Source organism: Xenopus tropicalis, chromosome 5 (assembly GCF_000004195.4).
Source record: "Xenopus tropicalis strain Nigerian chromosome 5, UCB_Xtro_10.0, whole genome shotgun sequence".
In the NCBI taxonomy this organism is placed as follows: domain Eukaryota; kingdom Metazoa; phylum Chordata; class Amphibia; order Anura; family Pipidae; genus Xenopus; species Xenopus tropicalis.
This window is the reverse complement of record NC_030681.2, coordinates 32,789,987-32,817,033: the sequence shown is the minus strand read 5'-3', so window position 1 is coordinate 32,817,033 and position 27,047 is coordinate 32,789,987. Positions and strand designations below refer to the sequence as shown.

Sequence of the window (27,047 nt, the reverse complement as noted above, 5' to 3'; positions counted from 1 at the left end):
CATTATAGGAGATTAATTCTAGGTTGACTAATCTACTCCCACGACTAATGTCCTTGTCGGTCATCAGCCTAAAGCCTACAAAGCCTGAAAATCATGAAGTTTTTAAAACTAATGTTTAATATTATTTATACAACATTAAAACCCTATTTCTATTATAACTAGATTTCAAGAGTCATTTTACTGGATAAAGAGTAATCCTCTGCTATTTCTTTAATGGCTTTCATTGCGAGATGATACCGAAGGTGTCAGAGTCTCAGTTCTGAGCTACAACTTTGCCTGTTCAAAACCAAAGCTTGAACTTTTTAAAGCATTACGTTTAATATTATTTTATACAACATTAAAAATTTCTGCTATTACTGGATTTCTAGAGTCATTGGATGAGGACTAATCCTCTGCTATTTCTTTCATGGCTTCTATATAAAGGTGATACCAAAGGGGCCAGAGTCTCAGTTCTGAGTTACAACTCCACTTGCTTGAAGCCAAAGCTTGTGCCAATTTGTTTTAAGTGAAATTCAGAGTCAAAGGAAGGTTTGTTTAAGACAGTGCTGTGCCTACTGACAATTTAGAATCATTTCTACAAATACAGTGCGGGTTTAGTTCAGATACAGAACACAATGAAACATGGCTTTGCCACTGTATGCTCATGGAAAGAAATAAGTGAAAAATGTTCTTGCTTTCGGGCATATTTTTAAGGAAAATGTTAGGAACTGCAGTCTTCTAAAAATGTGTTTTATTCTGTTTCTGTTTCTGAAAGGGTTAAAGGTGTTCCGGGTTGAAATTTTAAAAAAGGTGACAGGATTTTGAAAGAAAAGGTCATATGCATTTTTGCATGCTGTGTGAGACTGCCCCTTTGAAATGGAGGGGAAAATTTGTATATTAATGTGCAGGCAAGCTATGTTTAAGCTGCTCGGTACAACAACAAACAGTAGATATTAAAAGGCTTATTCATTAAAGCTTTTTTTACACTAGTTATGAAAATGTGATAAAGAGTGCAAAATTGTGAACTAGTGAAGCAAGTGTATGATTTTCATATTTGCAGTCTAATAAAGCTTTTCATTTTCAAACAGTGGCTCCTGTAGTGACGCCTATGGTGCACCATCTGTAGCAATCATTAGGTCACTGCCTCAGTATGTCGTCTAGTTAGGCCTCATATGGCTCCCATTGTCACTGACTAATTTTGAAAAGAAGGCTACAGCAATCTTAGACCTTTACAGGCCCCACCTATTAAAGGACATCTGTCTCTGAAATGCTATTTACATATATCTGATTAAGTTCAATGCCTGTAATAAACTTGTAAGGGACCCTAGCATTTAGTATAAACGTTTAGATTTTAGTGATTAACCTTAGCCTTGAAAAATGATTTTAAAAATATATCTTTAATAGGATTACCAGTTTTTCTAGCTGCATATGCAAGTATAATTACACTTCCTTCCAGTCACAGAAGTCTAAAGGTGGCCATACACGCACCGATATTATCGTACGAAACCTCGTTTCGTACGATAATCGGTGCGTGTATGGTATGTCGGCGAGTCGACCGATATCGCAGGAACCTGCTGATATCGGACGACTCACCGATCGGCCCAGTTGGAAAATTTTGATCGGGCGCCATAGAAGGCGCCTGACCAAAATTCTCCCTTCAGATCTGAATCGGCAGAAGGAGGTAGAAATCCTATTGTTTCTACCTCCTTACCTGCCGATTCAGCCCTGAATGGTGTGTGGCGGATCTTACGATGTTTCGTTCGACCGATGGTCGTACGAAACATCGTTAGATCGCCACGTGTATGGCCACCTTAACTGTCTGCATATGAAAGAATTAGGTATCCAGTGGTCCTTATCTACGTCACTAATTAGCCTGGAGAGATAAGAAAAGGTAACCAAGATAACTGTCATCATATGCAGTAATTTACAATTTTGAATTTATCTCATTTTAGGCTGATGTCTTACGTGGATATGTTTAGTCAGCTGAAAAGCATCATTTCCTGTGCCTCCTACTGACTTTAATGGGAAACATAATGAAAACTGCTTGAAAAAATATAAGTACGAATCTTTGGCTGAAAAATCTCAATTACGAATCTTTCTTTTGTCAAGGCATCCAGTTATTTAAAAAAATTGATTGTTCTATATTATCTTCTCACTTTTATCGTTTGCCTCTTTACTCTACTTTTCTAGAGGAAACAAATAATCTGGTCATTTCCCATCTCTCACTATGAGAAAGGGTGACATACAGCTAGTGGATTTTTGGCTGCCACAGTTTTCTGTCTGATTACAGCAGTTGTCAAAACGCCACATGTACCATGGACTTTACTTTTTCTATTAAAACCAAAATAGAAAGTATGTCAGATCAATAGTAATTATTCGTCAATTATTTGACGAACCAAAATAGAAAGTATGTCAGATCAATAGTAATTATTCGTCAATTATTTTGTCATATTAATGACAAAACAAAGCTCAGGGGTGATATCCAGCCACCCTTCTTCAGGTGTAGTTCAGCAGACTTGCTTTGAATCTGCCTTTCAGTGTGGCCTATGGTCAGCATTTTCATGGGACTGTATATTGCTACAGATTAATAGATCTTACACAGCACACATAAATATTCAATCAGATTTGATTATTTGAGAACAATTAAAGCATTCTGTAGGGGGAAACTGAAAGCCACAAAAAATTTTGCCAAGTTCATTTTTTGTTTCATTCTTAGAAATCCATATTCAGTGGTTTCAATAGTAATTTTTCAGATTAGTGTATATATCTAGTATTCTACCTGTATGTTGGGGCCCAAAATGGGTTTCCCTGCTGTTTATGATTGGTCTCCATAATCCATTTTTATAGAGTGAATTTTCTTTTTACAACAGAAAATAATAATTAAATTGATTTGCATTACTGATTACATTTTTTGTGTGTGGGGTTTACATGTCCTTTAAACCAACACTTCCAGATTAAACTTGTGTCCCCTCAGAAAATGCTCATGAAATCCAAATCCAAATAAATAATGCCTAATTTTCCATTGTTAATTGTTTTTGAGCTCCTAGGGGCATTGACACATGGTCCATTTTGACAACCACTATAATCAGGCAAAACAAAAGAGATGGTAAAAGAGAGGTATACAGGTATGGGATCCATTATTCGGAAACCTGTTATCCGGAAAGCTATAGGATGGCCATCTTCCATTGACTCCCATTTTCTTTTTTCTCTGTGATAATGAAACAGTACCTTTTACTTGATCCTAACTAAGACAGAATTCATCCTTATTGGGGCAAAACAATCCTTTTGGGTTTATTTAATGGTTAAATGATTTTTAGTAGTCAAAGAATGGAGATCCAAATTATGGAAAAAAAACCTTATCCAGAAAACGTCAGTTCCCAAGCATTCTGGATAACAGGTCCCATACCTGTACTATGCTCTAAAAAGATTATTGGCCATATGACCAAAATAAAGGTAGTCTTCATTTAAATAACTGTTGGTGGAGCATCTATATCACTCTATTATTTGCCCCTTCAGTTAACTAGACATACATCCACGTTGCAAACAAGTTTTTCTGACTTACATTATAAGGCCTATGGAACACTAAATGCTTTGACCACTGCACTGTTCTTAAAGAATAGGCAATGCTCTGATATGGTAGGGGACTTCTTAGGATCACTTGCATTGGAGAAGTTGACAAACACATAGGAGAGTTCAGGCTGCCACAGGAAAGCTAAAACCGTAACATCTTTCCAGCACAAGCTATAGAAAACAAAAAGTTTTGAAGAACCATTAATGCATGAGGAAAGTTGGCAAAAAAGGATCCAAAAAGAGTTTCACTCTAAATAAAGTGTACAGTAGTGTAGAAATCATGCTCATTCCTTGAATGGCCCCCAGGGCGCCTTCACTGTTCTCCCATCACAACAAAATTCTATGAAACACTGTCTACCTTATCTGGTGAATTCACGTCATTCTCCCTTAGGCCTGTCTAGTCCGATTTTTCTTTATAACCAGCTGCTTCAGCATTCTATGTAGGGATTACTTTGTAGCTATGCTGCTTCAAAAAGTTACCTCAGAATGCAGATATAACTGCTACACAGGTTAAAAGCAGTACAAGTATGGGACCTGTTATCTAGAATGCACGGGACCTGGGGTTTTCCAGATAAGGGATCTTTCTGTAATTTGGATCTCCATAACTTAAGTCTGCTAAAAATCATTTAAATATTGAATAAACCCAATAGGATTGTTTTGCCTCCAATAAGGAATGAGTATACCTTAGTTGGGATCAAGTACAAGATACTGTTTTATTATTACAGAGAAAAAGGAAATCATTTTTTAAAATTAGAATTATTTACTTATAATAAAGATGGCCTTTCTGTAATTCAGAACTTTCTGGATAATGGGTTTACGGATAAGGGATCCATACCTGTACAGCATGCTGCAAACAGCACTGTAGCACTGGTAAGGATATTACAATTATTCTTTAGACAGAGTCATAATATTTTGCAGCTCTTTAAAGAGATTATACATATATATATCATTTACATCTATCCCTGTCCCACTGGAGCTTACAATGTAAGGACCCTATCACATTCACACACACTATAGTTAATTTCATCAAACCCCACCTAACTATGTGATGCACATTTATACATTTCAAATAGTGTGAATTTTCATGCATCCAGTAAAACGGTGGCCTTTGAGAGTGGATGGAAGAGGGCTATTTAAATCACCCCAGGGGAAAAATAAACCCACACATTGGTTCTCTGGGTAAAGTCTCCCCTTTATTCAACATTAAATTGAAAATTAAGGAAATCTCTGCTCACAAGGGATACAGTATACACGTACACACACACATATGTGAATTGGGAATGCCAATTTATGTAAGGGTCCATTTCTTAGGGCTCTTCAACTCAATTCTCATGGTATATTTCTTAATGATAAGTTTGGCTTTTTGCACTAAATGTCTCTCTGAGTAGTAACTTGGTTTAATCAATATGGTGATGTAAGTGCCTTATATCTAGCCTGGTTGTCAAAGAGCAGAAATTGGCTGGACAGTGTAAGTAATGCACATGAAAGATAGTAGTCAGGTAGAACAGAAGAAAATTTAACTTCAAGGTGCTTGTATTAAAACAAGTTACATGATCAAACACATCAAAGGGTAATATAAGGGAAGGGGTAAGGGTAAGATATTGTGGGTTTTCTTGTCCTTTAAGAAAATTTAAATGACCCAGTCCTCTTATTGAAACTGTAATAACTAAGCCTTTCTAGCATATTGCATATTTGTACTTAAATGTGAAACTGGTGGACATAACTGTGGCAATGTAAATGGAGGCTGAAACAGGGTTGAGGCGACTTAAAGCTACAACATCAAATGGTTTACACACAGGATCATTTACACTCCAGACCATCTGCAAAGCAGGGGCCCCAAAGTCCAAAGTGCATACACAACTTATTTTGATTTTGTCTTGTAAGATCCTTTTTGTAAAAATGATAACATGTACAGTGAAGGAATATACCGCACCACTCACTCGTGGTTACAACGGCATTACAGGTGCTGGGATATTTCTAGTTTTGTCATTGTACAGAACAGTTAATAGTACAAAGTAAAAATGAGTTTTAAACAATTTTGGGGTCAGACACAGTCTGAAAATAAGGGGCCCATTCATTAAACCGCAATTTTTGGGTGTTTAAAATCACGTTTGGAAAAAATTGAGAGTAACCGCGATAATTTCAGATGTTCGAAAATGTCCCGAAAATTCTTTTCTCGGTCGTACGATAATAACGTGGCTGCATTCCGAAAGTCACAAACTTTTCAGATCCAAACAATCGTAAATGGCGCGAAAACCTTTCTGGCTTTAAAACTTCAATGTATGATTTCGGAAGCCTCCCATAGGACTCCCATAGCACTCTACAGCTCCAACCTGGCCAAAAGATAGTCACGATACAAAAGTTTGAATGAATTCCAAAATGGTAACGAAAACCACTAAAAAGTTATGGAACTATAACGATATTATTGTGGTCATTATGAAAAGTTCTATAAATTAGAAAAAATACGATTTTTTTTATGAAAAAAAAAAAATTGTGGTTTAATGAATGGGCCCCATTGTGTACAATGACAAAACTAGAAATATCCCAGCAAATTAAATGCCGTAGTAACCAGGAGGAAGTTGTGCAGTATATTCCTTCCCTGTACATGTGCCCTTTCTGAGGTACTTAGTTATCATTTAGATTTTTCTTGGTTGGTTCTGCACACGAAGGGGGTTTCTTTGTGGACCTTGTAAAGAATTATATGTAAAGGTGGGAGGTGCAGGGTATATTCTCTTAATTTAAGTTCTTATTTGTGTATTTTTTTATTTTGGTGTGGACAGCAATGCTGAATTTACAAGTAAGTCTGGAATAGGGGTCAAACTGAAATTGCCTGAAAATGTATGAGATACTCTCATCTCTCCCTTCCAGATGGTTTTCCTTCAAGGCAAAATTAAGTTCAATATAGTGAAAACTAAATTAAACACATCTTCCAAAACAGCTCTACAGATGCAAAGTCCCTGATAGAGGAAAAACAAATTACCTGAAACCTGGCCCAGAATTTGGGCCTTTGTGGCAACTTCTGCCAATCAGGTATATATTTAACAAATAACTTCCAATTTTAATTAAAACATGTATTGAAAATTCTGCAGAATTCTTACCACATTACTGTTGCAACTTTTGTTTAGCATGGCAGAAACTACTACTACTGTTCTAAATCTATATACAGTGGTTACATTTAGTTGCAATACAGAAATATTGCCATGTTCTACTTTACACAGGTAACAAACCACTTAGGTGGTATCACGCTTCTCTACAAAAATAATTACTTTTAAGGGGAAAAAATGTCTACAAAATCAGATACAAAAGTATAAAGTGTTGTACGAAGCTAAATCAGGTCCAGAAATTGTAACAAAAACAAAACTAATTGTGTTTTTCACTTGTTCAGATACTATTAGATGCATTTTAAGTTTGTCTTTCTTTCTTATATTGATTATCTGTTGTCTTAACTAAGACCTGTAACCTCCCAAATCATATTGGCAAGGAACTGGGCAATCTAAGTCTATACAGCTGATGACAAAGAACAGGTATGGTGTCTGAAATCCCCCAACAGGTATGAAATATGCAATAGGCTGTTAACCTGAAAGCAAGATGTTGCCATGATCATCAGTTTTGAAATGTCCATTTAAAGGACACTGCAATTTAAAGGCTTCTCCTGGGCAGAAAGGTTAACTGGTAAATCTGGAGTGTGGACATTCACACCAGTCCAGTGGAGTTTACTCTCGATGGTCCCTATAAAATAGACAATATAGTTTTATGAGCCAATTAACCTTACTGTTTACTGTTTTTGGAGCTGGGGAGGAAACCCAAACAAAAATTGTAAGAACCTGTAAACTCAAATTGTGCCTTGGCTGGAATCAAACCTAGAAACTGAGTGCTCCAATACAGAAATGTTTTAAAGAGTACCCCAGGATATCCTAATAAAAACAGAATTAACTTTTTCTGCCTCCCCATATCCGCTCCGCACTTACCTCTTCCACGTCGGAATGGGTCCTGGGAGGGGGGTGTCACTATTGCGCTCTCTGCATTAAAAATAAAACTTGGCTCTTAAAGTTACCAGAGGTGGCTTTTTACCACCCCTGGTAACTAGCTGCCCTCTGCCGCCTGAGGCAAGGTTCTTACCTTGCCTCATGGCAGAAGTGGTACTGCTTTAGACCTAACTGTCAATCAAAATGTGGCTGCCTGTGACCCCCAAGAAAGGTTAATCTCCCATCACACATGCAATACTGGCAAACTGAGCCTCAGTGCAAGGAAATAAAAGCAGTCAAAACCAAATGAATACTGCAGCAAACAAGCATATTGAAGAGGAAAACAGTCAAAAAAAAAAGTAATTTTGTACCAAACATTACAAAGAAGGCCACGTTCTATCCCGCATATGTGCCTAAAAAAGACACAGCAGTAAAAAAAAAAAAAAATGCTTGGGACTTGGGTTTTTCTGGGTAAGTGATCTTTCTGTAATTTGGTTCTTTATACTTGAAATTATGAACTATTTGAAGTAGATTTAAAGTTCATCGAATAGCATATTTTGAATATGGTGTATTTACAAAGCTAAAAGTGAAGTCCTGGCTCTGTCATTTCCAGAATAATGTCTCATTTATTTAAAAATATAATTATAATATATTAAGAACTACTGTATCCACCTTTAAATGAAATAATAATTACAACGGTCTAACTATATAATTCCAAACTATTTTTATGCATTTCTGTAAGGCATTTTGGTATATTTAGCCTTCAACAGTATTTTCACTATTGGATGACTGCAGTGTTCAATATGGAAGGGCTGCATTAGGATATTAACCTTACAGCTAAATTCTTGCTAAATTAAACTTTATAGTCACATTCCATGGTATGTACTTTTTTTCAGATCAATACAGCACAGGTAAGCTAGAAATCTGTGCTGAATAGACAGCAAGGATGTTTGGGCAAGCATGGTGGATTGACATACCTTTAAATCCAAGAGTGAAAGTTTTTCAAGTTGTCGGTTTATATCGGGAGAATTTATCTTCTTTGCAAACTGAATGAGACAAAGTTTGTTTTCTTTGAGAAATGACAAGATGATGAAAGTGTCGGTAAATACAGCTGAAAAACAAATCAGATGAAATGTGTTAGAGTTGCAATGCTAGTTCTGATACAAGAACAAATTATCTGAGCTCTGCTGAGACAGAATTCTTCAAGCCAGTGCCTTAAATACTTCTTTGAGGCTTTCATAATCTTCTAAAACACAATGTGTCATCCTGCTAGGACCCCTTGGAAATAAGGAATAAAGCTCATGTAAGATTTAAAGAAAGTAATAAATTGCATTATGCAAAGCTATCTACTACATCACACATGCATTCCTATCTCCAGATTTCAACATATTGTTTTCCTACACGTATTGTATTCTGCTCTCACCTGCTCTGCAATCAAACAACCATTTCAACCTACATGCAGAGAAAACTTCAAAAGTAATCCTCTCTAGGCTAGCCCTATGAAGTCAAACACTTAAGAATGTTTTAAAAATATGTTGCAAAATCCCCAGTACCCAATCCTGCTGCACCCCTATTTTATGGCGCCTATAGTGGTCCGTCCTAAATGTTTGTTGAAGCAGTATAGGCACAAATACAGCGCATTTATGTTGATCAGATATATATCTTTAAAGAGAAACTAAGGTAAGACAAAAATGCTCCGTGCTTGTACAAAAGAGAGCAACCAAACATCAAGGTTCCTAAATAATTGCAGTGTGGGGCTCGGTCTAGGAAAATTTGGCACCCCCCCAGTTTCAGCAGTAGAACAAATTGACCAGCACAACACAACTTATGCAGTGCAGGGATCTCCTCTGTGTTTATTCAGTCACATACAGTTCGGGACTACTGCAACAGGTGGGGTGCAGATTACCCTGGACAGAGTCCCACATTGCAATTATATAGGTGCCTGGTTGTGCGGTTGCTCTTTCGTATACAAGCACTGAGGTTTCAGTCTTTTTTCCCTATTCTCAATTTTTGTCTTCCCTTAGTTTTTGGTTGTGCTGGTAAATCTGTTCTACTACTGAAGAAAAGTCTGAAAACCACTGGAGAGTAGAGCCATAAGTAAAAGAAGAATAAGGATAGAAAAATAATATAAGTTGTGATGTGGGAAAATCCTTGATATCACACATATTCTAGCACCATAGAAATGCACCCAAACCACAGCAAGAAATGATCATAGCTATGTACCCTAGGGTAGGAAGCATGCTTGCAAACTTGGAAAATGGAAAGTCCTTTATCCAATGACATATTCCATCTGTATGTGGAAATTTGGAATTCCCCAGTAATCACAGGGAGAATCCTAAAATAGTTGCCCTCAACTATCTACCTCATGGCCTCCCTTCAACCATCAGCATTTTGCAAACCTGTTCTTTAACGTCATCCCGAATTTGGTTTAAAGATAGTGGAAAGCAACATTTTGTCTGATTGGGATTTAATTCCAGAGTTACCGAGCAGCAGGATAGACAGTAAAGTTTAAGGTGGGATAAAATATTATAAACACTTGTGAAAATTTGGTGGGTGAATTGAGGGATCTTCCAGCTATGTTCTATGTTCTATGCTTTCCACTATCTTTAAACCAAATTCAGATACTATTTTGTAGAGCACTAGCAACTAATTTATGCTGAAGGGTCATTCCATAACCACCATGACCTAATAAATATGTTGCGTCTATAAGACACCCATAACATAAATCATATGCTCTACAGGGCTCTCCTTCATTTTGTCACTTTATGAAGGGCTCAGAAAAATATTTACTTACGTACACTTTGTAATATTTATATCTTTTCTTTAGATTAAATTTGAAAAAATATTCAGAGCTATGAACCCAAGGACTGCTATATGATGTATATATCCTATGATGTGTTGGCAAACTGCTTAGAGCAAACCATGTACAGCGCTGCGTACATAAGTAGCGCTTTATAAATAAAGATATATATACATATATGTTCACTGTTCCAGGCTTTTATGTTTTTATGCTATTCCTCTACAGTATTTCTGTATTTGACGAGTTAAAATGTCTGCTTTACACCACTGAATTAGAAAGCTTTGATGTTAAGTAGAAAGAGAAATTTATACTTGGTGGTGATGGTTGTAACTGCAGCATTACGTGCAATTACTTGTTGTGTCTGTAAGTCCCTAGTGGCAATAATGACTCTACCTGTTGACACACAATTTCTCTGGTGCATCTGTTAATGTCTGCAATTGATTTGCACATGGGTGTAATTACCATCACTGATGGGGTTGGAAATGAGCTTCCCCACTAGGCTCCTGTCAATCACCACTTTCTCCAGCTGTGGCCCTGAAAGGCTTATGGACACGAGCACACCTGAACCAAACAGGAGCTGAAACAAGGAATCAAGAATCAAAACAAGTTCAGGCACTTATATTTTTACAGTCTTCAGGATGCAGAAATAGTGCACTTGGCAAATGCAGATGTTTGCATGAACCAGTGTCAGTTGTTTAATCAACATTAGGACATCTTTGCTTAACAAGAAATGGCAGATACACAAATCAAAATATAGATATATGAATAAATCAAGAAGTAGATCAAGAAGTGCTAAAATGGAGTAGTTCAGTAAAGCATATTTCCAGTTAGAATAAAATTAGACAAGCTTCCATCCAGGCATGATGAAGAACGCAGCAGCTATAAGAAATAGGTACAATTAGAAAAAAATATAAAAAATAGAGAGTCCTTTAGAAATAATGCATGTGTTAATATCTAAACATATATGCTCAAGGCTGGCAATCAGTCTATTAAGAAACTTAAAGGGTTGGTTCACCTTTAAGTTATCTTTTAGTATGTTATAGAATGCCCTATTACTACTACTACAACTTTGCAATTGTCATTATTTTTTATAGTTTTTAAATTATTTGCTCTTCTCTTCTGCCTCTTTCCAGCTTTCCAATGGGGGCTAAAAACTATTGCTCCTTCATGCTATAATTGTATTGTTATTGTTCCTTTTATTACTTTAATGGAGACCCTTTCCTATTCTTGTCTCTTATTCAAAGTACTGCCTGGTTGCCAGGCTAACTAAGACCCTAGCAACCAGATAGCTGCTGATATAACAGGAGAGCTGCCGAACAAAAAGCTTAATAACTAAAAAACAAAACATCAAAAATTAAGACCAATTGCATATTGTCTCAGAATACCAAAGTCTATATCATACCAAAAGGTCTTTAACAGAACAGTACTGTAAGTGTCCCTTTGCAAAGGTAGCTTGTTTTTTTTAGTCCATTTCTGCATTTTTATATTTATTATTGTATGACATTAGGGTTGGTTTGTGAATGCCAAAAGCAGGTGTGAGTTCTAATGGGTAGCAAGTCTGGAACTGTCTGGGCAGAATAGATGGATTTCAGTGAAGGTTTCAAGAGTAAGCCTTCCCAAACTTTTTACCCAAAACACACAGGAGAGAGATATTATACATGGAACTGACACTTTATTTCTCCTGGCATATGTTATGTTACATAATACATAAAGTGGGCAATGCATTAATCCTACAATGTGTTCTGGGTTATTATCCTTAAAATTGGACCCTTATTTTTCTGCCATGTGGAGGGACAAATACTATGTCCACACAAGGCAACACAACCCCAATCACCGCCTCTGCCTCCCCCCACTGCATGATGACAGAATGAGTGCATTGGGGGATTGCACAGAGTATGAAATTGCCACTGAATATATGCTGCCATGTTTTCTGGGGATTTATACATGGAATAGTCCCTGGTATATTGGGAAGGAATCTTTGTAGAAAATGCCTTAAATTTAGCCCCCATCCCAACCCAAACACAATTATCACTTTCTGTCTATTCTGATCAGGGAACCAAAAACAGAGAAATGTTACTGCTAAACAATCAAATTTTAAGAACCCAGACGCTGGCTCCCCAAAAAAGCTACTTGTTAAAGTGACTATACTATGCTAAAATAGTCCATTGCTGTACTGAAGATTCACCAAAAAACTATCCCTTGTTTTGTCATTTGCTGAATGTTGCCACTGTTCTGCATTTAAGTCTGCTAGAAAACCAATTAAATATTAATTACAAGCCAATATTATTGTGTTGCCACCAACATGGATTTATACACCTTAGTTGCCATCAGGGTACAAGGTACTTGTTTCATTATTATATAATAATCATTTTGTAAAATTCGAATTATCATGGGAGGGGTTTAATGAACTTCTGAATCAATTAGTTGGGAAGCAATTCCTGTCTTCCTTAACTACTAAATCACAGAAACAGTAAAATACATGTTGTGGAAATTAGAGAGCTAAGCTTATTTTGCAGCAACTTGAAGTCCAGCGGTATATAAGCAAATAACAGTTAAAGCTATTTAAAAATGAAGGATCAACACAAATTATTTTAAACAACCCAATACAGCTAAAGTTGCATGTTGCATGAAATATGTCCAAGTATGGGATCCATTATCCAGAAACCCATTATACAGTAAGCTCCTATTTATGGGAAGGTCATCTCCCATAGAGTCTATAATTCAAAATTTTAAAACACATTTCCTTTTTTCTGTAATAACAAAACAGAACCTTTTACTTGATCCCAACTAAAATAGTATTAATCCATACTGGAGGCAAAACAATCATATTGGGTTTATTAACTATTTAATTTTTTTTTGTAGACAAAGGTCCCAAGCATTCTGGATAAATGATCTAATACCTATGTTTTGTACAGACCACAACAGTTGGTATAAAAACCTGATGTTCTGTGGCAATACGGCTTCAATAGGATACAATTTACCAAATATCAGAAATTTCCACTTGTGCACAAGTATAAATTATTTATAAAGTACATGGGAGTTTATCCTGACTTTGCACAGGATTTTATCATGACTTTACAGCTTGACCACATCTTTTCCAACTTCCAATTTCAGATTTTTTTTTTAATCTAAAAAAGTACTGGTTTAGAAGCTACATTCAGCTAAATCATACAGAAAACCTAGAAGTATATAAACAATACAAAAAGAAGTCTTTTATTAACTTGCAGTTTTAGCTTGGATAATTCCCGTGGACTGGTACCATATGTATCCCTAAGCTATGCCTTTGATGTGCAAGGGAAAAAAGGCACTGCCAATTAGCAAATTGACACTTGAAAAGGTTAAAAAGGCGTTTTTAAACTGAAAAATAAAAAGTAGACAATATTATTGCTGTCATAATACATAATATATGTTTTGACAATTATCACTTTTAACTATTTTCATCCTATCATTTTCTCTGATTTTTATTGGCTGCCAACCAAAGGACACCTCCCTATAGGTGACAGAACAAGAGAAGGCCCATGTTTAATTGGGACATTAATAATGCACAACACCATATGTTCGGAGGCTTCATGAGAACCGTTCTTTTTGCCTTCCAGCCTTTACCTCTTTTGCTTCATACCCACTAATTCTTAATACACAGTCACGCTTTCAGCCAATTCAGTAATTTTAGGATAAGACCATTTCCGATGACCAGATAAGGCACATCATTATTTATGCCAGAGACACTTCCATTGCGAAAGAAACGGTGTGAATGTGTATTTGCCGTTGTCTAACAAGCTTGATTGTTTGGTATAATTAAGTGATAATGAATGGGAGTTGCAAAGCATGGATGAATGATCTAAGATGACGACAATTACTGATGGATTCAGCCTCAGGTAATTATGGTGACCATGCATATTAGGTTACCGCAAGCTAATTATAACTCCCACACAGTATCCAAATTGCTAATAAGTAATTTAAAACACATAATTTGCTCCTCACCCTTCTGTCTAGCCGCAAAGTTCCATGGCAAGGGCTCCTGGAAGTTGTACTTCATTGGCTAATTAGAAACGACTTGCAAGCGAAAAATATACAGCGGGCATCTAATAAAAAATATTTTTAAATTGCACCTGTAAACCTAGTTTAGAATCATGCAAATCACTATAATAAGTAAAATACTAGATCTCTGCTAATGCTCTTTTTCCCAGGCTTGAAATGTTAGGAAAGGCAAAGACTGTCCAAGTTATGGGTTAGGCAATCGAAAAGCAGAATTTTTATAGGGTTCAACTAACTTTTTTATTATTCATTATCAAAGCCAAATTCCAAGTCATTAACTAAAATCATTTTACTGTGAGATCTATCATGGAATGCTTGGAACATGGGCTTTTCCAGATAAGGGATCTTTCAGCGTAGCACCATTCTTTAAAGCTACAAAACATTTTAAAAAACCCAACAGGATCACTGTGCCAACAGGGATTTATGTAGCTTAGTTAACACCCAATACAAAACTTTCTACATAAAATCAGTTAAAAACCCTGTACTATTCCTGAAATAACAAGTTACTCTTCACTATAGCTCTGCAGTCTGTGTCTCTATATGGAGCTTTGTATCAGAGTTGGATGAGACAGATAGCCCTGATATATTGTCTAGGCAAAGAAAGCACACTCCAATAATTGTGACTTAAATTATTAAGCAAATTTGACTCCGGCTCCTGCAATAAATTGACAGAGACTGCCGAGAGAAGGTTACTGAAGAGTATAGGTGTCAGAACTGTGGTGGATCCAAAACATTTACCTTGGGTTTCTGACTTTCAATGCAAGTATGTGGGCAGCATTAAAAGCACTCAAGTATGGCCTGCACAGCACTTACCCCAAGCAGAATCAATTTTTAACTAATTACATTTCATATTATTGTGAGATGAGGCATATATTACATTTTAATGATGGCACCCCTTTAAGCTTATACTACATAGATATAGATTCTGCTCAAACACTGTACTTATGAAGTATATTGTACTGTATCTGGAAGCAGGTAAATTGCCGACTTTTATGAATTTTAAATTGATAAGATGTCTGTTTCCCAAAACAGGGGCATCTGTAAAAAACATTTTAGTTATTCCAGTGCAAGTTGAATGTGAAAAATACAGAGAAAATACTAAAGAGAAACTTGCTGTGTTACTGTGAACAGTAAACCAATACGGGCACCACTCCAGCTTTACAACCAGTTAGGGGAAATCGATAATTTTAACCATAAATGAGTTTAGCCCATTTTAGACCCAGCACTGCAAGAATACAGATTCAAACTGAAGTGTGGGCACACTTTCTCTCTTGTTGGTGGACCATGTTAATATGGTAAAAATTATTTTTTCCAATATTTGCATAGTATATGTTAACTTACTCATGCCACTGGAAACACCACTGGAAAAACTCCAGAATAAATGAATAATAGAAAGGCTAATATGTAAAGTGTGTAGGTTTCAGAAGGGGGAATTTTCTACGGTACTAATTTTGTATTATTTAATATGATCTCCCTGAAGTTGCTTGCTGGGGCATATAGGCCCCCTAGCGCTCATGACCTGTGCAAAACTTTGCTATATGCCAATGGTTGCCTAAATAAGCTCACAGAGATTTGGGGCTAATGACTGGAAGTGTATGGGTCTGTGGGCAACACCCCTCCAGACCTAGGAGGATGCACTGGAAAACCACCAAACCACTGAATGTTTTAATTCACCTTCCCATTGCCTCCCAACCCTGGGGCATGTGTCCATACCTTGCCTACCCCCCATGACAGTATGGGATCTGTAAACCTGTTTAAGAAATTGCTTATTTTGGGTGCCATTAGTCCTTGTTATATATGTGTGTGTTTGTGGCCTTATACATATTTATGTGTTATACACTGTATGGGGGAGTTGTATTGATTACAGAGTCAGTTTTCCAGGTAATTTATATTCCAAGTCACACCCAGACTCAAAATATACATATCAAAGGATTTTCCTGTGAATTGTAGTTGGGCTGTATGTCTCCTACAGTAGTTATAAAACTAATTTCTGCATGCAAGAAACTCGCTCAACAGGATGTGGACAATGGGCAAGTTGGGAGTTTTATTATTCTCCATCTGATGAGTTGGGATGTTAGCTGTGGGGGCAGCCTGTGAGGAGATGGGGCAGTGTGTGGCGAGGGAGCATAGGAGGACAGCACATGAAGACTGGAGATGGGAGAAAGAGCCAACAGATGACCCATAGGGAAGCTATGAGGGCCTGATGGAGAGAGAGAAGATGACCACCATGTTTTCTTTCACTTTGTTATTGTTGGTAACTATGATGTAGACTAGGCATTAATCCTTAATTGTAAATATCGTTTTAGTTTTATCACTTAATTGTAACAATCTCTTGATTATTCAATACATTCACTTTTGTATACACTTATTGGTGTGGAATATTTGTCTGCTTTCTCAAAAGAACCGTAACCCTAGTAAGAGGGGTGAATAATATTATTAATATGAGATCCAATCTGAATTACAGGAAAGCCATCTCCCATAAGTTCATTTAAAGCAAATCATTTAATTTTCTATTTCCCTTTTCTCTGTAATAATAAAACTATCTTGTACTTGATTCCAATTAGCAATATTCCATATTGGTGGCAAAATAATCCCAGGGTGTATTTAATATTGAAATGTTTTTTATTAGCTTTAAAGTATAGAATTATAGAAAACCCTAGGTCTGAAGCATTCTGAATAATAGACCCATACCTGTACTAGGCAGTGCCTTGCCTGTAAATTAGGAAATTAGATATATGTATTAATATATTCACAAGGTATATATATATTATAGATTACAGATTTTTTGTTTAATAAACTGTTTCATTTTTATACTTTACCGTGAGTGCTTTCTAAGAGACTATATATATATATATATATATATATATATATATACAGTTCAAAATGCACAGCACTCACGAAATAAATGGTTACCGATTGCCTGGGTGCAGTCCTCATTGGCGTAGACAGATCCATTTTCAACTACTATATATATATATATATATAGAAAATAATCATCTGTGGCCAGCACACCCTTCAATGTTTCATCAAAAAAATTTTTTATTGCAGATATATTGTTAAAACCAACGTTTCGGTCCTTGTTAGGACCTTTCTCAAGGATAAAAAACAATAGTGCATCACATCACATCTAAATACCTGTGTACCCTAGCATGTGAAATTAGGTGCCCAATCTCACATGCTAGGGTACACAGGTATTTAGATGTGATGCACTATTGTTTTTTATCCTTGAGAAAGGTCCTAACAAGGACCGAAACGTTGGTTTTAACAATATATCTGCAATAAAAAAAATTTTTGGATGAAACATTGAAGGGTGTGCTGGCCACAGATGATTATTTTCTATGCATACATAATTTTGGCTAAGCACCCCGCAGAATATTGAGCCTTGGAGTGCGGACACCATTTGGATTGATATATATATATATATATATATATAAAATGCCATTTATTAGATCATGAGTCCCCCTCTTCCTTCCCAAAAAAGTTTTTGTGAGGCACATTAATAGAATGGAAGGATTCCATTATGCAGGGGGATTATCCATGCACTGGTAATTTAATTATCTATCTCACAAGGGACAAACATGGAGTAGCTTTAATTTTCCTTCTTGGCTCAAGAAATAATAAAAAACATAATTCTTTTGTAAAACAAAAAAAGGCAAAATATGTGTTCAGCAAAAGTCCTATATGTGATATATCTATATGTCAAAGCTATATAAATAAAAATGATACAATGCTAGGCAATGATATATTTAAATGTCCTTCCCTATTGTTTGTTTTGGAAAAAAAAAATCATTATTGACACATCTGCTATTCTCTTTTATAAAGCAGTACCTTGTACTTAGTTAACTGATCTGCTTTACTTTTTTTTTTTTTTTTTTTTTTTTTTTTAAATTTCAGCACTTTAGTAACTTTACTGTAAAAATCCATTGTTAAAAAACAGGTTTGTTAAGACTTCCACTTGAATATTGTATTCAGTTTTAGATACTTTGTCTACATACATAAGAATACTAAAAAGAAGGCTCATTGTATAAATAACAAATAATCAGGGATTATCGAAACCCTAAAATACAAATTGATATAAATGTATTCAGTGGTCATCAGAGTACTTTTGCAGTTTATATTATCAGTTTTAAACTGCTGATAGGCTTTCAGCTTAACACCTCTTTGAAAATCTAAGCGATAGAAACCCTAACTTTCTATGCACTTTTTAGGCACTTCATTTATTCTATTAACCCTAGGGCTCTCATATAGGCTCTCATATGAGGACTCTCAGTTGAGCCAAAAGCCTGGTATTAGCAAAAAATACCACAGAAACCTCTAAAAATAAAAAAAATGTAAACTGCAAAAGTGTTCAGGAAAGCACAGAGTAAGTTTATATCAATTCCTTTTTTGGGTTTGACTCCTCATAATTGGCATCCAATGAAAACGACCCTTGTGTGCATGACAACATTATGTAATGATGTATGATGTAAATATTAAACAATCTCTGTAAAAACTCTGCAAAATATGTATTTTAAATTAAATATAAGTTAAAAAGAGTTGCTGAATTTGCCATTTCTGGATTCTACACAAAATATTTGGCTGAATTCTGAACCAAATCTAAACCTTAATTTGAATTGAATAGTTGTAATTTCAGGGCCCACTTTAGGGGGAAGCCACACGGGGCGATTAATAGCCAAAAAAGTTGGTTGTGGCGACCAATTGTGGCAACTTACCCATCATAGATTTCTATATAAGTCAATGCGACTAATTAAGCGCCATTTGCACTGCACAAATTAGTCGCTGCAACCTTTTAAAAAGTCGCGCCTATTAAATGCTGCATATGTCTTTGCCCATACTGGCAACTTTTCACAAACTGCATTACCCTGTAATATTTAGAAATATTCTACACAGCCTTTTAATATCATTTATATTTGAATTTGCACTTACATTTACAAATCTACAAGAACATCGGAGGCAACTATAATTAAAGGGTATCTCCATTGCAAAAATGTCTTACTAATAAAGGAAAATAAAGGAAAAATGTCTTAATAATAAAAGAATCCAAAGCAATTGTCTGCTGTCCCTTCAAAAAATTTTCAAGGTTTTAAAGTAATTTGTAAATAAAATTGCAGGTTAAAATAGTATTTATTACATTCTGTTCTATGGTTCTGGTAACAGAAATCAGTTCTCATGCAAATCTGTTCATTAGCTGCATCTGCTGCAGTGTCAGAACCAGAAATACTGTATACCTGCAAAGCAGTCAGACTAGGTCAGAATAAGGTGGGTGGCCTGTGGGCACCCTTTAGCTGCAGGTGGGTAGTTGTACACATCTACTTGGGGTCAAAGAAAAATCTACTTTGTCCTGGTGAAAACGATTCCCCATGTGACATCACAGGTCAGGTGTAGCAGTACAGGGAAAAGAATGCGGGTAAGCAGGTGCAGGACAGGGAAAATTGGGTATGGTACCGCAAGGGCTTTATCCTAATTTTCTAAAGTATAGTGGGTGATTCCTGGAAAAAAGATATATGATGGCTTACATTAAACAGACTCTAGGCCAGCAAGGGGAAATATTTTATCAGTATCATACACTGCGGGAATAAATTACCTTATTCAAGTGGGACCCCTATCTCCCCAACTCCTTCAACAGAGCTAAAGGTTTGCCAGTGTCAGAACGGTGTGAGCATAGAACTTAACAGAGAGACTTGTAAATGTGTAGCTTCTAGATTAGCATCAAAAATCAGAAACAAATCCTACTCTGATTTAAAAAAAAAAAAAAACTTTAAAAATTATTTTTAAAAAATATATTTTTTTAACATGACATTTGATCTAATTTATGTAACAGTGCAAAAAACTTTTTGTCCTTATTCTTGCACTGCTAGTATGCCCCCTACATCCAAATGGGGTGGGCAAGAGTTGGGCATCCTCTGTAACACCCGCCTTCTAAAGTGTGCAGCAGTTGTATATCTGTGCTACTAATAACTTTGGATTTTGGTCAAAAGGATCTGACTGCAGAACCATTCCCCGTGTTGCAACTGGCACTATGTATTAACAATATCAGCTGGCTTGTCGACTGGGCGGGCAAAAAATTGTAGTCTGCCAACACATGTCTTCTACCACATGAGGGCCGATTCACTAAAGTGCGTTAAAACGTGCGGTATTGTTAGCATGCGTTAAAAATTTTATCGCGTCTAATTTTTCGCGTCTTAACGCACGATTCACTAAAAGGATACTTGCGTTAATTTAGACGAAAGCTGCTTGTGTTATTTAAGTCGCGAAGACTATTTTTGTGCGGTATTTGATGGAATGCGCACTAATAGTCGCCGCGTGCGAAAAAAACACACACCATATTAGCAATACACGGCATTACTTTCGTAAAAATTACCATTTCCTTGCAAACTGGAGGCTGCATCACTCTAGGGCCAACACAGACTTGAATAAATAACACTGAAAAGTCCTTATTTTATTGCCAAAAGCTCATTAACTGTACTTTTCTATAATTACTGCCTGTTAGGTGTTATTTTTCGCACAGACAAATGATGTTTGTGAATCATGCATTAGTATTATTTCTGCGTGCAAATTGACACATACGGTAGCACGGAATTCAACGCATGCAATATGCGACTTAACGCACACGATAATACTTTAGCGAATCGCGCGTCAATTTTAACACAAAAAAGCATACGTTATCGCACTTTAGTGAATCTACCCTATGGTGCATAAGCAGATGAGGAAGTAAAGAGAAGAGCAATGGCTACTTTTTACTTTATGCCAATCCATTCATTCAGGCCACAGATACAAACTAGCAGGATATTAAAGGTGGTCATACCATGTATGAGCCTTGGTACAGTATTAGTCTGTTCACAGAGCAGGCTGATTGGTTGGATGCCTTATAGGATTGGCCCATGCATGGCAGCCTTTAGATACATGCACAGCTGCAAGGTTTGGAAATATGACTAAACCTAGAATGACATTACCATAAACATTATTAATGTTAAGAAACTATTCCCACAAGGCATGTAGAACCTAAATAAGTCCTGCAAAAGGAGGAACTTTTATAGAGACTGATGCTTTTTAACCTCTCTGATGACAAGCAGGTACTTTCACTTTATTACCACAATGTAAGACGACTGAAAAGATAGCAGATATTCAGTTGGCGTCCTGGTCTGCAAACACTGACACAATCCTTAGGCAAATAAGCGGTTGATTTTACTCTCAGTTATAATTGAGAACAAGTACACAAGAGTGTATGCATTCCATGGCATATGAAAAAATTGAGCAGAAGCTTAATTGACTAATGTTTTCTGTATGTATCAGTAGCAACCTTAAATAACACTTTCTGATGCCATGTTTTCTACCTGCCAGTATGCCACCACAGAGAGTCTCAATTCATTACATTGTAACCCCCATATGCAATAAAAGGCAGAAAGTTTATCCAGCACCAGTAACCAATAGGGTTTTTCCAGAAAAGCATCAGGCTGTCTGCATCACAGTAGCCACGTATGATTTTAATTTTTGAATAAATGATTTTTAGAGAGCAGTGAGTAAGGTATTGTAGCAGCGTTAGAGCATTGTGTGTACTGGGCCAGCCCCCATCTCCGGTTCCTTCCCTGGTTTACCTGTATGCACTTAAGGGGTGAGTCTGTGCATATTTAACATATTATTAAACTTACAGATGTTAACTTTTTTTCCTGCACATGGTCTATACTCACTGCTGGTCCTCTGAAAACAAAGGTATAGGCAAAGCTCCAATTCCCTGCCATTACACATATATAATACAGAAGAAGAAAAACCTACCCAGTAGAAATGTGGCAGCTAGGGGACATCACACGAGTAGGCACACACACACTAGGAGAATTTACTGCCCTTGGTGTTTTACCTTGCAGTAATGTAGCTAGCGTCTACTATGGGCACACACTAGAATTCCTGAAGAATTTACTGCCCTTACCCCCATACTTAGATTGTAAGCTCTACGGGGCAGGGACCTCCTTCCTACTGTGGCTCATACCACATGGCACTTATTTCCTGTGCATTTATATATATATATATATATATATATAAATATATAGCAAGAAAAAGAGCTGCACTCACCAGGACTTGGCAAAAATATAATAAGTTTATTTAAGCAAAGAGATCCCAATATATATATATATATATATATATATATTGTATTTATTTATTATATCACTTGTCCTCCCTGTGTGTAATTCTGTATATTGTAAGATTGTACAGCACTGAGTACCCTTGTGGCGCTTTATAAATAAAGTTATACATACATACATAGATATGTAATAAAAAGCACTATGTTTTCCTAGAAACAGGTGACCAGTAAATTCTACTTGCTGATTGGTTGCTATGGGTTACAGCTCCTGGGCAAACTCAGTAGAGTTAATTCACTAAAGTGCGATAAAATGAGCGCTATTTATAGCATGCGTTAAAAATTTTATTGCGTCTTATTTTTTTTGTCTTAACGCACGATTCACTAAAAGGATATTTGCGTTAATTTAGGCGCGATGCTGTTATTATTTAAGTTGCGGTACTTGCCGCGCGCACTAATTAACGCACGTGCGCTACTTATCATGCGCATGCCATATTAGCCATACACAGCATTACATTCGTAAAACTACTTTTTTTGAAAATGCCCATTTCCCTGCAAACTGGAGGCTGCATCACTCTGGGGCCAACACATACTTGAATAAATCCCACTGCACAGTTTATATTGTGTTGCCAAAAGCTTATTAACTGTACTTTTTTATAATTACCGCCTGGCCCAAGTGATGTTAATTTTCGCATAGACTAATGCGATATTTAGCGTGTCTAAGGGGCGTATTTATTATGCTGTGTAAAACTAATTCGCCGAAAAAAGCTGTGTAAAATAAATGGAAAAGATCGCCATCTGAATGCCAGATATTACGCCATTACTTTTCATAAGTTCCGGTGGAAGAAAAAACGCGTAAAAGAATTACGCCGATTTTACGCAGTTTTTACGCCATTTTTACACGGCGAAGTCTGGCCATGTGTGGCGAATTTTCTCGCCGTTTTTTACACAGCATAATAAATATGCCCCTAAGTGTTTGTGAATCATGCGTAAGTATTATTTCTGCGCGAGAATTAACGCAATGCGGTAAAATTAACACATTCGGTTGCGTGCTATTTAACGCATGCGATATTCGCATGCGAATCGCGTGTTTTTTTTCACGTCAATTTTAATGCAAAAAAGCATGCAATAAGAGTGAATCAAACCCTAGTGCCTTTTATTAAATAAACCCCTTAGTGTTTTATCATGCAGCAAGTTAGGTAGTGTCAGCCAAAATACCCCTTGGTCAGCAAGTGTCTCATCCTAAAGCTGGCCATATATGTTCAAATTTTAGTCTTCTTCCGGCTAATGTTTGGATATCGGTTGTACATTTAAATAACGATCTGAAACTAACATTCAGACTAAAATTGTAATATAAAGCATTTAAAATACAAATCGGAGGATGTTATAAACAAGAAATAGTTGGCAGTCACCAAACGTACGAAAGTGACTTCCATTGTAGGTCCTCCAAGGATATCGTCCAATACACAATACATGCGCAGATTTTATCGTTATCCGACCAAAATTTTCTCACCTGGTCAATCAATTTAACAACTGATCGCCATGGTACAAAAATTATCTGGACAATAATTTGGAGCTCACAAGGTCCAAAAACATTTCGAAACATAGATTTTATCAGTATGTGTATTACCAGCTTAAATGTCAATTGTATGCTAATTTCAGAGGCTAACTTCTTTTAACTCTTACACTTTTGTAAATTAATGTATATTGGGATTAGTATTGTTGAATATTACTAGTTGCACTTGGCATTTTAATGTAGCTAGGGGAACACAGAAATTAACATAGCTGACCCATATGAATGTTAACTTATAATTGCAGCACATGGTGCACCATGCAGTGTTTCCTAGAATTCCAGCATATAAGTAGCCACGCACTATGGTAAGTCTGCCCAATTGTGACAGTGTAGGAACTGCCTTACTTCTAAGAAGCTATTGCACATGGCATTTTTAAAAGCAGTAGTGTGCAATTTGCTTGGTGGAACCCTGGACCTACTCCCACATTAAGAAAACAATAGCTACAGATACGGGATATCTATCACCTATTATCTGTCCTGAACTGTTTTGCAGAACAGTTGTGTGTGTGCGTATGCATAGTGTTAGGGAGAGGGAGCAGAGACAGGAAAAGGAGGAAATATAGTCAGAGGCAGGGAGGAGCGAGGAAAGGGGGAAAAATCAATGCAGGGAAGGAGATGGGTGCTACATCCAAAAGGAAATACATCCAGAGGCGGGAACATGAAAATATATTGAGAGACAGGGAAGAGATTTGGGGGGAAATATAGCATACAGCCCCATAATGATTGGGGCAATTTTTGTGTGATCTTTATCTGAAAAACCTGCTTGTGTAATTTCAGTTAGGTCCCCATAATCCTTGCACCTTAAGTACTAAAGGTAACTCTATATGCCCAACTTAGTTTTCAGTAATTTGTAAAATATAACAAATATATAACGTATGCCATTAAATATATAACGTATAAATTAAATAAACCCAAAAGGCTTTCTTGATAACAGGTTTCCAGATAACAGATCCTATATTTCTATATTATTTGAAGTAGTTAAAGAGTTATTTGTTAATGTAAATGAAAGTGAAAGTAGTATTTTTCTCTTCCTATTCTTTGCATAACTGTGTATGACAAATTCAAGTGCCATGGAAGGGCATGAAACACAGGGTCGGACTGGCCCACCAGGACAACAACTCCCAGTGGGCCCCAGGTACTCCACTTGGACTCTGATGAAACATGTCAGATAACGAAGTGTGAATGCTGTAAATGTTATTCTGACTTGTTGTTTTAAAATCGATGAAAATAAAATGTGGGTTTATTAAGAGTCTTTCCAAGCCTGAATCTTTTCCTTGAACGTACATATAAATGCTGTGTCTGACTTCTAAACAATACAGAAGAAGCCAGCTGATTAACTGACCCTAAAGAAAACCAAACAGACTTTTGATACACTATTTGTCGTTTCAAAAGTCAGAACCAGAGAACAGAAAGGGATAAACAAATACTGCTTTCAACAGCAATTGCATTTACAAATAACTTTAAAACCACAAATGTATTTAATTAATGTATATTGTAAATTGCTAAGTTAATTTTCTGTGATTATGCAAACCAGTTTTTGTGTGTTTTTTAAGAAGAGCTACTTGTAAGCAGCAAGAAAGTAAAACTGCAAGATACTGTTTTCATCAAAGCTACTTTAGATTATACAACAGTAACATCAATCACTGAATAATTGTTCAGCTTCAATGACTCAGCATAGGAAGGGCATGTCAAAACATTTTACCTGACAGACATATTTGTTCTTCCATTTGCTCAGCACGCACTTACTGCTCTGCATCAACTCCTGGAGGACAAGAGAGAAAAGAGAAGGGTGAGACGGCTGCCTGCTTTGCTACCAGTGGTTTAAGTGTTTCTGGTTCTCAAGCAGGGAAAGCTTAGCATGCCACATAAACAAAGATGCAACTGTTTTAGGACAGAGCTCTAGACAAAAGCACTGTTATCATCGCTACGTTGCCTGATCCTTTATGAAAATTAAACTTGTTGAAAGAAGGTTGAAAGCCGGATTGTTTGTTACCATTATTGTAACTTTCCCAAATAAAGTACCTCTAGCTCTGTGAGACTGTCCCGGAGCTTTTCTGGGCGCTTGTTCTTCAATATCCAAGGGAAGCCCCGTGCTTTAAAGGCCAAAAACAACAGCAAAGTTAAAACTTCAGAGAGGACACGAATTCTTGGGCAATGTGAGACCCGCATGAAATTCTACAACCATGACTAGTAACACACTATAGCCTTATATCATTTAACACTTCTTTGACTAGGTTGCTTGTATATTGCTTCTTACTTTGATTACTGTACAGAACCACACAGATTCAGGCTTTAACAAATGAGCATTTATATATATTCTTCTGGAAGACTCCTATTTATTCATATAGGTTCTTAGATGGCCTCCTTTTGGCAGACAGAGGTAAAACATCAAGACGCAGTGCAAAACATAAGAGAAGGGTGCTGGGAATAGAAGAAGTTGGGGCTGCATTCCATGCATAATAAATCCCCAGTGTACTTAGATATATTTTCTACTTAGCCAATCAGTGGTGTAATAATCCACAACAACCTGTTAAACTGACATTTATAAATTGGGTTATTCCATCTGTATAAAGACTAGTAGTGTAAAGAGGTGACAGACACAGTGATATCCTATTAAAGGAGAAGGAAACTCATTGGCATTTTACTGTTAATAGATTTGCCACATTAGTGCCACCTGGAAAACTATATTTATTCTGCAAAACCATTACCATACCTGAGTAAAAAGCTTTAGAAGCTTTCTCCATTTGCTTAACATAGCAGCTGACATTTTAAGCAGCTTCCTTTCTGAAGTCTAGCCCTTATAGCTCATATCACACATTCCTAACGGAGGGGGAAAGGGGGGTTCTTAGCATTCTCGTGGGAGGGGGGAACAGGAGAGGGGAGAGAGGAGAGAACTGTGCAGACTCTGGCCAAGAGAATTAAGGATGTTTCTGAGAGAGGAAGTCAGACACTGGAACATCATGTTTACAAAAAAAGAGACAAAATCCTTTTCTTTTGATAGAGGACTGTGCAGCATTACTGCAAGTGCTTATGGCTGTATTTACATAGAAC

At 36.6% G+C, this 27,047-nt stretch overlaps 1 protein-coding gene across 2 annotated transcripts in view; it reads right to left on the bottom strand.

Moving 5' to 3' along the window:
* Positions 1-27,047, bottom strand: part of wdpcp (WD repeat containing planar cell polarity effector) — a 131,760-nt gene that overhangs the window by 80,583 nt on the left and 24,130 nt on the right. For both annotated transcript variants that reach the window (XM_002939317.5, XM_012963839.3), the window contains 4 exons: positions 26,019-26,089; positions 25,699-25,758; positions 10,777-10,891; positions 8,492-8,625 (listed from right to left, as the gene is read on the bottom strand). In XM_002939317.5, coding sequence (XP_002939363.1) covers positions 8,492-8,625; positions 10,777-10,891; positions 25,699-25,758; positions 26,019-26,089 — 380 coding nt within the window. The remainder of the gene's footprint in view (positions 1-8,491; positions 8,626-10,776; positions 10,892-25,698; positions 25,759-26,018; positions 26,090-27,047) is intronic.